The following is a 12,882-nucleotide window of genomic DNA, read 5'->3' on the forward strand; positions in this document are numbered from 1 at the left end:
CTCATCCATGCGTGAACGTCATTATCCTCCACTGCAAGGGGTTTGTCCTTATCATATCTTCGACGATCGCCATTGATGAAGGATAATCGCAAAATTCTTCTCTTTTGGTCAAATTTGCACGTTGCTCAGCTACAAAGGTTTGAATTTTTTAAAATGAAGATAATAATGTATTAATCGCAGGGTATGGTTTAGATTTTTGTATGCATTTGCTTTAAATTAGTTTAAATGATAAAGAAGTATAATTTATGAACAGAAAAAAAATTGCTTTTTATTTTAAATGCTAAATTAATTTTATAGTTTTTGTATTCTTGAGAAATGTATCAACTATCTATGGCTATTTTTCTCTACAATGATCAGTAGGCCTACAATTAATGATGAATTGATGTGTATTTTTGAAAATTTACCTTCTCGTTTTTACCGTTTCATTAAATAATTGAGAAATGTACAACAAACATATTTATCAGTTATTTTGTATTTTATTAATGTTTTCATTATTATGAAGTTACTTGTAGTAAAGTAATCAAGTAGTTTTCAAATTAACTTTTGTTTAATTTTTAGGAAAAAAAAGACCTAAGATTTGACTCCAACACACATGAACTGGAAGAAAACTTGTCGCTTGTTTTAAAGATAAAAAGACACAATGGTACAACCCTTGGGAAACGCTAACGATGATAACATTGAACAGAAATTTGTTGAGGTTTTAGAATCGCCAGCTGTCAGAAACTCATACTTTGTTGACCAACCGAGTGACCAACAAACCAGGTTGCAAAGCATTTCAAAACTAAATAACACGGAGGCAAGTGCTGATAAAATGGTGCCGCTAATTCCCAGTGCCTTTTACATTGCACACGGAACTGATGCCGAATCGTGGCAGCCGACACCTGCACAGAATAACTTGTATTACGATGAAGACGGGAACACCCTAGACATAGCTGGCTTAGAATTGAACTTTTACCAGTTTTTCCCCGCCTTCAACTTAAGCCACCCGGGGGAGGATTCGAACACAGTCCCCGTCACGAAGATAGTGACCCTGGCAATGTTTGCTTTCATTTTCATCCTGGGGGTCGTGGGGAACATTCTGGTCATCTGCACCCTGTCCCGCAACAGCCGCATGCGAACCGTAACGAATTTGTTCTTCTTCAACCTGTCTACAGCTCAGCTTCTCTACCTACTGGTCTGCCTGCCCACCCTGAGCATCAGTCACGCGCTGGTAGACTGGCCTTTTGGTCTCATCCTATGTAAGTACCCCACTTTTCAACGTTTTTTCTACATTCTATGGGAGGTATTTCGTTAATCCTATAGATAAAGCTTAAACATTATTTCATGACATGTATTCAGAGCCGGCGTTAGGAATACGCGGGGCCTAGGGCCAACCATCCGCGCGGGGCCTTTCCATTATATATATATATATATATATATATATATATATATATATATATATATATATATATTATATATATTATATATATATATATATATATATATATATATATATATATATATATATATATATATATATATATATATATATATATATATATATATATATATATATTTGTATGTATAAAAACCTATATAATGTGATGTACACATAATAAAACAAATGTTTTGGAGTTTATAAGCTAATGTCAAACTTTCCACTATAATAACAGATTTTTATCTCTCCCATGTATTAACCCAATGTTCTAAGTTTTTCCTTTGCTAAGATATTAAATTACTTTTAACAGTTATGTAATTCATACCAAATCACGAAAATTTAATGACGTGCCGAATAATTAGGAAAATAAAGTTTACAATACAGCGAACGCGGCCTGAGGTATCAAAACAGAGTAGACTTCAAAATTTGTTTAGAATTCATACAATATTTTAAAACCAAAATCATTATTGTCTTAATTATTGAACGGGTGAATCCTTAAGGTGACACAACATAACAACAGTTTTAACTTTCTTCCAAAAAATAATAAATCACTCTGTTTAATGCCGCCTGATATAGATCCTAAGCCCCCCCCCCTCGTCGCCCTCCTCCCACCCCTCTGCACGCAACTGAATGTTAATTTTGTTATACCAAGACAAGTAGGCCTACATATAGAGTTTCTTCCGGCCCCCCCCCCCCCCCGAAAACGAAATGAAATTTATATAATGTATAGAGAAAATATATACTTTTAACAGTGTCCGCACCCCCCCCCCCCCGATGAAAGTCTACCGCCCCCCCCCCCCGAAAATTTCAAGTGCACCCCCCCCCCCCCCGCCCGGAGAAAAAAAGTCTGGAAGAAACTCTGTACATATACGACATTATACGACATCTACAACAAGAAAGTCAGGACTAGAGTTCATCAGGTCACTAACTGTCTACTATAGACATCCCGTCTGCTCACTAAAAGGACGTCTTCATGGGTCCGCATATAATAGGGTATCTCTTTACGTCGTGGGCTAATTCTCGACCGCCATCTCCAGTCAGCTCAGGTCAAATGCCAGGCGACCGTACCCTACACAAAGGGGAGGTGTGACACTATTTTTGCATCGAATTACCACCTGTCCCAGTTCATGTGGGACTCACCAACATCAACCGTGGCCTCGGTTATAACAATCAACAACGTCGGTATTCGACCATTTAGTTTTTCCCAATTGAATTCAGCATGAATTTTTTTTTTAAGTTTACGAACTAATTCAGATAACAATGACATTGCTGAAGCGCGGGGCCCCTTCAAGCGCGGGGCCTATGGCGACCGCCCCGTTCGCCACCCCCTAACGCCGGCTCTGCATGTATTCAAATATAATGTGGCCTAACCTGGCTTATGTAATGCTTGGAAACTGATTAAACAGTTGACGTGTCTTATAAGTGAGCTACTTACTGATTTAATGTACACCTATCGACTTGAGTTGATACGTATATTGTTTAACATAAACCATCAACTATAAAACGATATTTTAATTGGTGGTAAATGTTTAGACTCATTAGACTATTTCCCTTTGTCTACAAGCTTTCATGTATTTGTTTTTAAGAAGCGGGGTTTTAAATTTTGTTTTATATTTTCGGAAATGCTACCCCATACCTTTAGTTGGACTCTCTAGTGACACAGCTGCTTATATGGGCTTATCGCTTCAACTTTAACTTAATTATAATAGTGTCCTAAGATATCTGATACGGAATCATTAAGTTTTCTTAGATCGTTAAAATTAATAAAATAATAAAAACGTTATGAGCTTATAACATGTTACACTTATTCTTTTAAACTGAGTATGTTGCAATGTTGAGTAATTCAGTTTTATAGCCTACGATTGTTTCATCTAATGTTTTGGTAGGACTCATGCAAGTTTGTTAAGATAATAATGTACTCAAAACAAGTTCATCTCAATTTTTTATTAAACACAAGGATGTTAGTTTTTTTTTCAAACTGTCTTAAAACAATGACCTTAACCACGAAAACAGAATCTTCCTAAACCTTATGGCATCACGCAGAGAGTTTCATTATCCGCATTAATCTAAAAATAGGACTGCGTTTCAATACAAGTGCATGCTTATTTATACAATTTTTGTGTCTGGTATACCAATAGTTTTGCTCACTCCAACTTGCACAGTTCACATAAATTAAAACCTTTTTTAAAAAAAAATTCGCGTCATTGGAGTAAGGAATAGTTGAAGAATATGAGACATGTGTAAGTTACAAAGGCAAAATTGACGGTGCAAGTATATTTTTAGTAGCTAAGAAAATCTAATATATAAAGCTTAGTTCTGTATGTGGCGGACAAAAATGTGCATCGTTGGCATTTCTACGGATTCAAGTGTTAGATCAATTATCGTGCGCAGTCGTCTAAATTTACGAGTCAAAAAATTACCATTGAAAGTCTTTAAAAACAATTTTCATTCTATTTACTTAAAAGAATAATTTTCAATTATGAACGCGACATAAAATTTTTAAAAAGTGTATCGACGTTTATAAAATTTCTAAAATTGTGTCGGAGATGTATTGACTGCACAGTTACTTCCCTTTAAAAAAAAATCATTAAGAAGAAAGAATTTACTTTTTATTATTACTTTGTTTTGGTGTTAAGAAAAAAAAATAATTACATAATCAGCGGGGATTGATTAAGTGCAATGTCGTTAGGTATTTTTAACACTGCCTTTTATTTATTCTATACACTGAACATACTGTTCAATAATTTTTTTTTTTTTAAATCAATAACATTTAATAAGCCATGGTCCTACAAATCCTATATGTTTCTTTCTTTCCATTTACGGATAAGCTTGGAGTGTTATCATTTTTGTTCACTAAATTGAAACAGGCGCGTCCGCCGGCGCCCCTGCACGGTTCGATTTGGCACCCTGGGCTATCATGTGAGCGCTATGCTGCATAATTTTGTTTTGAACAGTGCGATAGACTATGGATAAGAAAGGTTACTATAGTCTTTAAGTGAATCAAATCCGGGCGTCCTCCGGCACCCCGACAGGGTGCTATTTGGCGCCCCGGGCCTCTGCATAATTTTGTTTTGAACAGTGCGATAGACTATGGATAAGAAAGGTTACTATAGTCTTTAAGTGAATCAAATCCGGGTGTCCTCCGGCACCCCGACAGGGTGCTATTTGGCGCCCCGGGCCTTCCGGTGTACGCTAGGGTATCTACGTTCGCGTGAGTTCAAAAGACTATCGATAAGTTATGTACTATAGTCGTTTACTAAGTTCAATCAGGCGGTGACGTCATGGTGCGTCCTCTGGCGCCCAGACAGGGTGCTATTTGGGGTCCCGGGCCTCCCGTGTTCGGTTTCGCGCCTACGTTCATTAAAGTGAGTGCAAAAGACTATGAATAAGTTGGGGTACTATAGTCGTTTATTAAGCTGAAGCAGGCGATTCAGCCCCGTGAGCACTTTGCGTTTATGTTCGCGTTAGTATTTTCTTTGTGTTTAGGTTGGGTTTGCGTTAGTGGTTGCGTTTTGATTTGGTTCGTTTTTGTTCTTTCTTTTTTCGTTTTCGTTTGTGTTTTATTTTCATAGGGTTTGTGTTTGTGTTTGTGTTTGAGGTTGGTTTTACGTTTGGATTTGGTTTGTTTTCGTTTGTTTTTTCTTTTGTGTTTTTTTTCTTTGGGTTTGTGGTTGGTTTTGGGTTTTGGATTTGGTTTGTTTTCGTTTGTTTTTTCTTTTGTGTTTTTTTCTTTGGGTTTGTGGTTGGTTTTGCGTTTGGATTTGGTTTGTTTTTGTTTGCTTTTTTCTTTGTGTTCGTATTGGTGTTTGTGGTTGTGGTTGGTTTGTTGTTAGGTTTTTGTTTTCGTTTGTATTTGTAATTGTGTTAGCGCTATGTTTGCGTTTTGTTGTTTTGGTTTTGGTTGGTTGTAGTTTGGGTGGGCAATGCCGGGTTTATGATGATTACTAAACACACAGGTAATGGTCTTTAACAAAAGGGTTTTTCCCAGAAGCCAGAGCAGGGCCTGGCCGGGACGGCTAGTAAAGTATAAAAATACAAGGTAAATATTCAGATGATGAATGAACTAAAGACAAGTGAAGGCGGAGCTTATGCTTACACACGTCGTTTTTTCTTGGGGTACAAAGGCTGTGGGTGGGTGGGTTTGCAATCAAATCTTGTAACTAAATTTTTCCCGTTTCTAGATAAATTTGAATCCAGTGACAACTCAATAATATCTGATTTTCAATCTAATTGGACATTCAAGTCTTTAAAAGGCAATTTAAAGCATACCATATTTAACTATACAGGGGGAGAAAACAAGGTAAAGAATTAACGATACTAGATCAGTCTGGTGTACTATGTTGACGAACATTTTCAACGACTATGATCTAAGGTCCTGTCATTGCAAAGGTTTTATACTGTTTTAATTTGGGCTGAGTTTTTCTCTTGCAAAGTCTCTCTTAGCTCTAGCTCCGTTTCATATCCTTGCTTAAGACACAGAGGAGCTGTAAGCGGGGACTACCGGATAATTATTCACAGTAAATCTAGGGAGTTTCTCGTTGCATGTACTTGGGCAAATCAAATATATATTTACGCTATTCCAGTTAAAAAATATGTTTTTACGTGTATTTTTGATGTCCACATAGCGTGTTGTGTGTGTGCGTGTGGTGTGTGTGTGTTTGTATACATTCTTCATTGAGTTTTTATAATCCACCACAACTTAGGGTAGCATTTAAATATAATTAAACATCGACAGTAAAACATTTACAAAAATGCTCTAAGATGAAATAGATGGGGAAATTAAAAAAAAAAAGTTAAAGGATTTGATGTTGATTCCACGAAAAAAAAATGCATCGAATAGTTGAAACTCTCCAACGTTCGACGGGTGGTCGGGATTATCTTGTTTTACGAGCTGACAGTTTCAGCTACGGAACAGCACGAGAGTTTGACGTCAAGACGTCATTAAACTTTGCTCAAAATATGGCAAGCATCGAACAGAAATCGTTGCTAAGATTTCCGTTTTACTGAATGATATAGCTTTATGTTGACTGCATAGTGGCATGTGCCAGAGTTGCTTGGATCGGACGTGCTTGTGAAATGGAAGCCGGTGGAAATTCGAACACAAATGGGACAATAGAAAAGGATATGTTTTTCCAACTGGACACGCTTGGATTGAAGCACGATATTTATTTTGACGATGAGTACGGCGATGTGAATCTGACGGGTGTGAGCAACGTTTTGTTTTACGGAGATGAGGGGGTCCCACCCGAAGACGACTTCATCCCCACAGGACGCGTGGTTGCGCTTCTTTTCTTCATTGTCATTTTTCTTGTTGGATTCGCTGGCAACGCACTGCTGGTGTATACTGTGGTGCGTTACGTCGCAATGAGAAACATGACGTACTTGTTTCTTTTGAACTTATCGGTAGCTGATCTCCTCTATCTGTTTGCGTGCTTGCCGTTCCTGAGTGTCAGTCATACAATAATTGACTGGCCGTTCGGACAAGTATATTGTAAGTCCACTTTCTGTTGTGATAATCGGGCGTGGTCTTGAGTGTTAGGATCAAATATCAGATATGGGATAAAGAAGTAGTTTAAAAAATACAATAAACATTTGTAGTGTACTGTCCATTTTAAATACGGGTATCTACTTTTATTTTAAGTCTAATGAACAGCACGTTTGTTGTTTTATGATACGTTCTTGCCACCCAAGTAGCCTACAAATTGGGCCTTTTTATAAAGAAAATTATCACATGTGTCTCTTTGAAATAGCATTCAAGGTTTATATCAAATTTGATACTTTTCAAGACTTTAAAAGTACTTTAATATATAAGTTAGGACTTTGTTAGTATTAGTCGTTAAGATTTTTCCATTAAATTTGTTATTAAAAGATCCCCCAAACCACGCCTTACTTCCTAGAGGGGACGCACGTGCTTTTAGATTCCCACCATGCTATGTCTCACCAGGGGGTCCCAAGACAATCCGTATAAGGTCATCGACTGTTCATTGAATAAATTAAAAAATTGATCGCATTAGTTTTTAAACCAGTTTATATTTTGATTTATCAATACTTGAGGTATCTACTATAAAAATCTTGTACGGTCCGTATAATGATATTTATTAAATTTGTGCGACCATTTACAAAAAAAAAGTTCAAGTGTTAGTGGTTTAATATACTTAGGCGCATGCTCAAATACTCATCATATCATATAAATAAATATCCCATTTTTATGTCACTCTCTTATAATATAAACAGAGAGCTACACAATATTATTAAATTGAGTGTATCTTTTAGTCATAGAAATAATAGACTAATGTACGTGAAAACGATATGTCAGAGAAGATTCATTTTACAACCAAATTGTTACAACTTAGAAAACCGGTTTGCCCGTATTCAAGTATCGCGTTTGTCGTTACAAATTTCTCCAGCTAATCAAAATGACTTTTTTTTCAATTAAGACAATTTTAAATTTCTTCTTAATTACTAATGTTATCAGATAAAAGTATGCATTTTAAACATAATTTATCTTTATGAAAATCATATTGCATTTTTTTTCTCCCTTATACGCCTTTGAAGGTGCTATTGCCTTATTTAGAGTAGACCATTCGAATAAAGATATTTACGATAGTGGACCATGTTCTAGCTGGGTTTTTCCAAATTTCCGCCCCGATCGCTGGGAGCGGTGCAATCATAGCCCCCGACTTTGACCTGTCCACACATTCCGGGCAGTTTGTTTTTGTAGCAGTGGAGCGTGGCGGCACAATGAAAGGTCAATAACCGGACATTTTAGCCGGTTGAAGATGACCGGCCGTCGCCGTGTCCCATTGACCGCCCAACGTTGTTTTCGATGTTTTGGCTCAGGCGGAAGGGGTGGTGGGGAGGGGAGGGCTAGGCTACCAGACCCCATTTCCTGGGGGTGAAGGAGGATAAATTCTCGCGGTCAATGACCTGACTTTCAAAGTAGGGTTAAGCACTTGCATAATCCTGTTCGTCTTAAAGGAGAGAAAAAAAACGATACCCAGGCAAAATATATAATGAAACAAGTAATTTTAAATGTATATCTTTACAAATATTTACAAGACATATAGCTAATCTTTATGTTAAAACTGTATTATTAAATACCAATTTATCTTATTTTAAAACTATTTGTGTAACAACAAGTAAAATACGTTGTAAATAACTTGTTTACATTTTGAGCATTTCTCATTCGCGTCTTTGTTTTAAATGTTTCTAATTGTATTAGCTTTAACATTGGCTTTAACATTTTGAGAAGCCATTTTATGTCCACTAAAACTAATGCATTCTTTCACACCTCTTATATATATATATATATATATATATATATATATATATATATATATATATATATATATAAAATTACCACCATATAAAAATTTGAGCTTAATACTCCCAAAATAATTTCTAGCATGTCTGTTGTAATCCCTTTAATATTCTACAACTTTGCCCACTATAACTTGACAAAGGTTGTCGACCTCTTGCCTATTAAAGGTGAAGGTAGATGGACGAAAACAAGCGGTGAAAAATTCTCGCAAAAATGTTATTTTAAAAAAAAATAATGGCATGCTTCCAACTTTATAGTATTTAACCCTTTTTATGGCGATAAAAAATTACAAATTTATTAAGCCTGGCGTTACATTGTAAACTGTTGACACTGAACGACTTTTGCAGAAGATTCCACGCGTAGTTTGTTGCCATTACCAGGTCGCTCACCCCCGTGTCTTGGTAACGCATGTCATATTAGACAAAGTAGCGACTGTCAAGTTTTTTAGAGTGTCACTTTTATGGTTATTATGTCTACAGCGCCGTGAATTTGTAATATATTTTGTTTGCAGTAGGTAGAGGCTAGAATCTAATAGATATGGCACTACCCAGTAGTGGATTTAACTTTGAATGGGATCCTGATGCTATACAGTCAACTATAATCTTAAGATTAAAATTTTCTCCACAAAAATCATATGCTTTTGAGTACAGAAATTTTAGAAAGTGTATTAACTGCGCTATTGTTTAAAAATCGACTAACCTGTATACCGACTTAAGTTTTTTGAGAGCTTAACCTTATTATACGAATTATATTTGGGAAGACGAAAGTCAACTTTATCTTCTTAACTTTTCCAATAGATTTAAAATGTAATAATAAGATTAACCCAATTACGGATTATGTTGGTAAAAATAACTGTCGCCGTTGTTCCCATCCGCTAGAACGCGTGTACATACGATAAATGAGGCTGTTGACTGCGACATTCCCAGGTGTTCCGGTCACTCCCAAATGCACATTTGTATTATGGATAAGGTCATTCCTTCACACATTTATCCTATCAGCTGACGTTTTACTGGGCTGTACGCAAACCCGACTTGTCTAAATGCATGCTTAAACACATTAATTTTTTTTTTAGTAAATAGAATTTCTTGAAATAAACAGCACAGGTTTTCCATTTTAACTATGCACTAACAATTTAAGTTATTAAAACATGTCTTGTTCAGAGATAAATCACTACATTTTATTATTGATTAAACTGATATGTACAAAGCAACGACAAAAAAATTGACTTCCACCAGTTAAATTCATAAATTATGATTGACAGTCTATCAAAAGTAACATGATATATAAGCAAGTGTTATGTTACTGAAAATCCGAATATTATATTCGAAGTCTGAAATATGCCCCCACACTTAATCATTTGTGAGATGTATTAGTAGATGCGGCAAGATGTAGACCCGAAACATGTTTATCTCTTTCTACCACCACTAAACCTCTTTTATTTTATCTAGTAACGGCAGCCACTGTTTTATTTAACGAAAAAAGTATGAACTTGGTTAATAATAGTAGTCTCAGTGTTATTGAGTTTTTTATTTTTAATTTTGCAGGTAAACTGAATAATTACGTCATGTCAGTGACCATGTCCGTCAGTGTGTTGACCATCACTGCTACAGGTCTTGACCGATACATTGCGGTTATGTACCCAGTCAAGTCCAGAGTTTTAAGGTAGGCACTGCCTTTCGTTCTGTTTAATACAACCCTGAACTTAAGCAACATTAACTTGACAACTAACACAAAGCTTAAACAGTTCTTCGATAATAATATTACTGAGATTCTTTGAAAATGGTTTTAAAGCCCACGGGAACACACATTTTTGTACATAGAAAAGTTTGTTTACTAAAACGTTTTTACTTTAAAAAAATGAAACCACTTTATTGTTTTGGATCATTCTTAAATTTGGAGAGGGGGGGGGGGGGGGATAAATTATATTTTACCTAATTTTACAGTGCAAAGTGACTCAGACAATGATTCATTACGACTTACGAAAACATTTTTTTAGAGATTAAGAAAGTTTAGCATGCGCACTCATTTCAATTATTAAACTCTAATCTTATAAAAAAATCTAGTTATGATTAAATCTAATTGTTTAAAAATTATATACTTACTAAACTGAACTTACTACGTTTTAATTGTTTTTTTTTTAATCCACAGAACAACCAAAAATGCAGTGGTTGTAATAATTGTCTCCTGGATCATTTCCCTGGTCGTCATGGCGCCAAGGATGCTCTTGTACAAAGAAATGAAAATCTACCACGTCTCCTCTCACGTGAGACTGTGTTACCGTGTGGAAAGCTTGGCCCACCTGCAGCTGGACACGTGCTTGAATTTTCTCCTCATGTACCTCCTGCCCCTGCTGGTGCTGAGTGTGTGCCACTTTAGGATCGGCCGGAAACTCTGGAACAGTACCCGGCCAGGTCATTCTCAAAGCGGTCAGCTCAGAACTGTCGCAATCAACGACAGGCGCCGCATCGCAAAAATCGTCTTCGCCATAACAATAGTGTTCGCGGTAGGCTGGCTGCCTATTCATATTTATCACATTACAGAAGATTTCAACCAAGGGCAAGTACTCTTCGGTCAAGTTGTCGACAGGGGCACCATCGTGTTGTTCTTCTCCTTCGGCGCCAATGCCATGAATCCTATTCTCTACTGCATGTTCAGCAGCAGCTTCAGGAAGCACTTTAAGAAAATATTTCATCTTTGCGGCTCTGCTAGGTTCTCCAGCTCCGTGCACAACGACGGTATCGCCACGTTTATTCCATTAAACAAGCGAACCCCTGCTGTTCTACTGCCTCGTCCCGCTTCTTTAATCTCCGACTTACCCAACAATACAATCTTCAAAGAAGTCGGGCCTGTACTGCCTTTGTTAACAGAACAAACCGAATGTAAATCACGGTCCCCAGAGCATCGAAATAATTCCTCACCACTTTCCGTAGGCAAGCTGGCTCACATTGAACTTGTTAGCTACCAAGAACTGAGTCTTACAGAACCAGTATCTAGACTAGCCGTGGAGACTGAGAACTCAGTAGATTCCGATGAAAGTTTGGTTAGAACTAACGTAGGAAGTACATCCAAGCTTAACAGGCGACCACACCCCCACGACAGCCAATTCTGCAAAGACATCGACAAGCATTGCAACGACAATAAAGGAGGATGCAGTAGTAAAGATGATTTAAAACACAACACAGCTGAAAAAGACAACGAAAAAATGTTCAGCGAGGGAGAAAATGTCGAAGACGGTGGTAAACTTGGTAAAATTAAAAACCGAAAAGTGGTTAAGAGAATCGGGATGTACAGGACTCAAAAGACGGGTGTGTCCTCTGATGTCGTATTGCCCTTGATAGGGTTATCAACATGTGAAGACGATCCCTCACGATACGTCACCGAGAAGAAGAAATACCTGGGACAAGGACACAGATACACGCCACAGGATGAGCCATGTAAAGACTACCTCAGTCCTCACCGTAGGTCGTCTAGAACAATAGGCCATCCCGTATTGGTCAAAGACGATGCGAGCAAGCACATGCCAACTGTAGACTAGCAACACAACGATAGACAATTAGCCCGATACAGAACTCAGATGTTACATTACAGCGTGGTGTCATAAACTATTACACTTGGGTGAACAGTGTATTCCCTGTAGGTAGTGTCAACACTAATAAACACATCACACGATTCTTCATTCTAAGACTATATGATTGAATGCATATCGTATCTGGAATTGAGCTTATCTTACAGACATAACTGAAACTACCGAACTCTTAAATGTGCCCTACGTTAATTGGGAAGAAGTAGGCATATCTGAACACAAAAATCCATTGTATATGATGAACTTACAGTATATTTTGTCATTTCCATGTACTAAATTTATATATACCACGGATCGAAATATTGCATCGGTCCCTTGAAAGTTAACTTTGCAAAGGGAACTCGATTCATATTTTCTAAAACTTATAATCGCACACCGTTGTTCAGTCACATTAATGTGTATGCTAATTTTATTTTACTATTCTTGTATGTACCTCACATTTACTTGTAAGTGCTAATTTTTGCTGTTGTATGTAGATGTTGTAAATCTATTTTTTCACAACCAACGAAACTGTATCAATAACTATAACATTCCTATGTTGTATAAAGCAATAAACTTTCT

General features: G+C 36.9%; 1 protein-coding gene across 1 annotated transcript; it reads left to right on the forward strand.

Moving 5' to 3' along the window:
- Window positions 1-566: 566 nt before the first annotated feature.
- On the forward strand, window positions 567-12,882 carry LOC131930388 (pyroglutamylated RF-amide peptide receptor-like). Its single transcript, XM_059286852.1, has 3 exons — window positions 567-1,238; window positions 10,283-10,400; window positions 10,887-12,882. The coding sequence occupies exons 1-3, from the start codon at window positions 641-643 to the stop codon at window positions 12,271-12,273; spliced, it is 2,103 nt and encodes a 700-aa protein (XP_059142835.1). The 5' UTR covers window positions 567-640; the 3' UTR covers window positions 12,274-12,882.

The sequence above is a fragment of the Physella acuta genome, unplaced genomic scaffold, assembly GCF_028476545.2.
Source record: "Physella acuta isolate Inbredline_101_S28 unplaced genomic scaffold, ASM2847654v3 ptg001766l, whole genome shotgun sequence".
Classification (NCBI taxonomy): Eukaryota; Metazoa; Mollusca; class Gastropoda; family Physidae; genus Physella; species Physella acuta.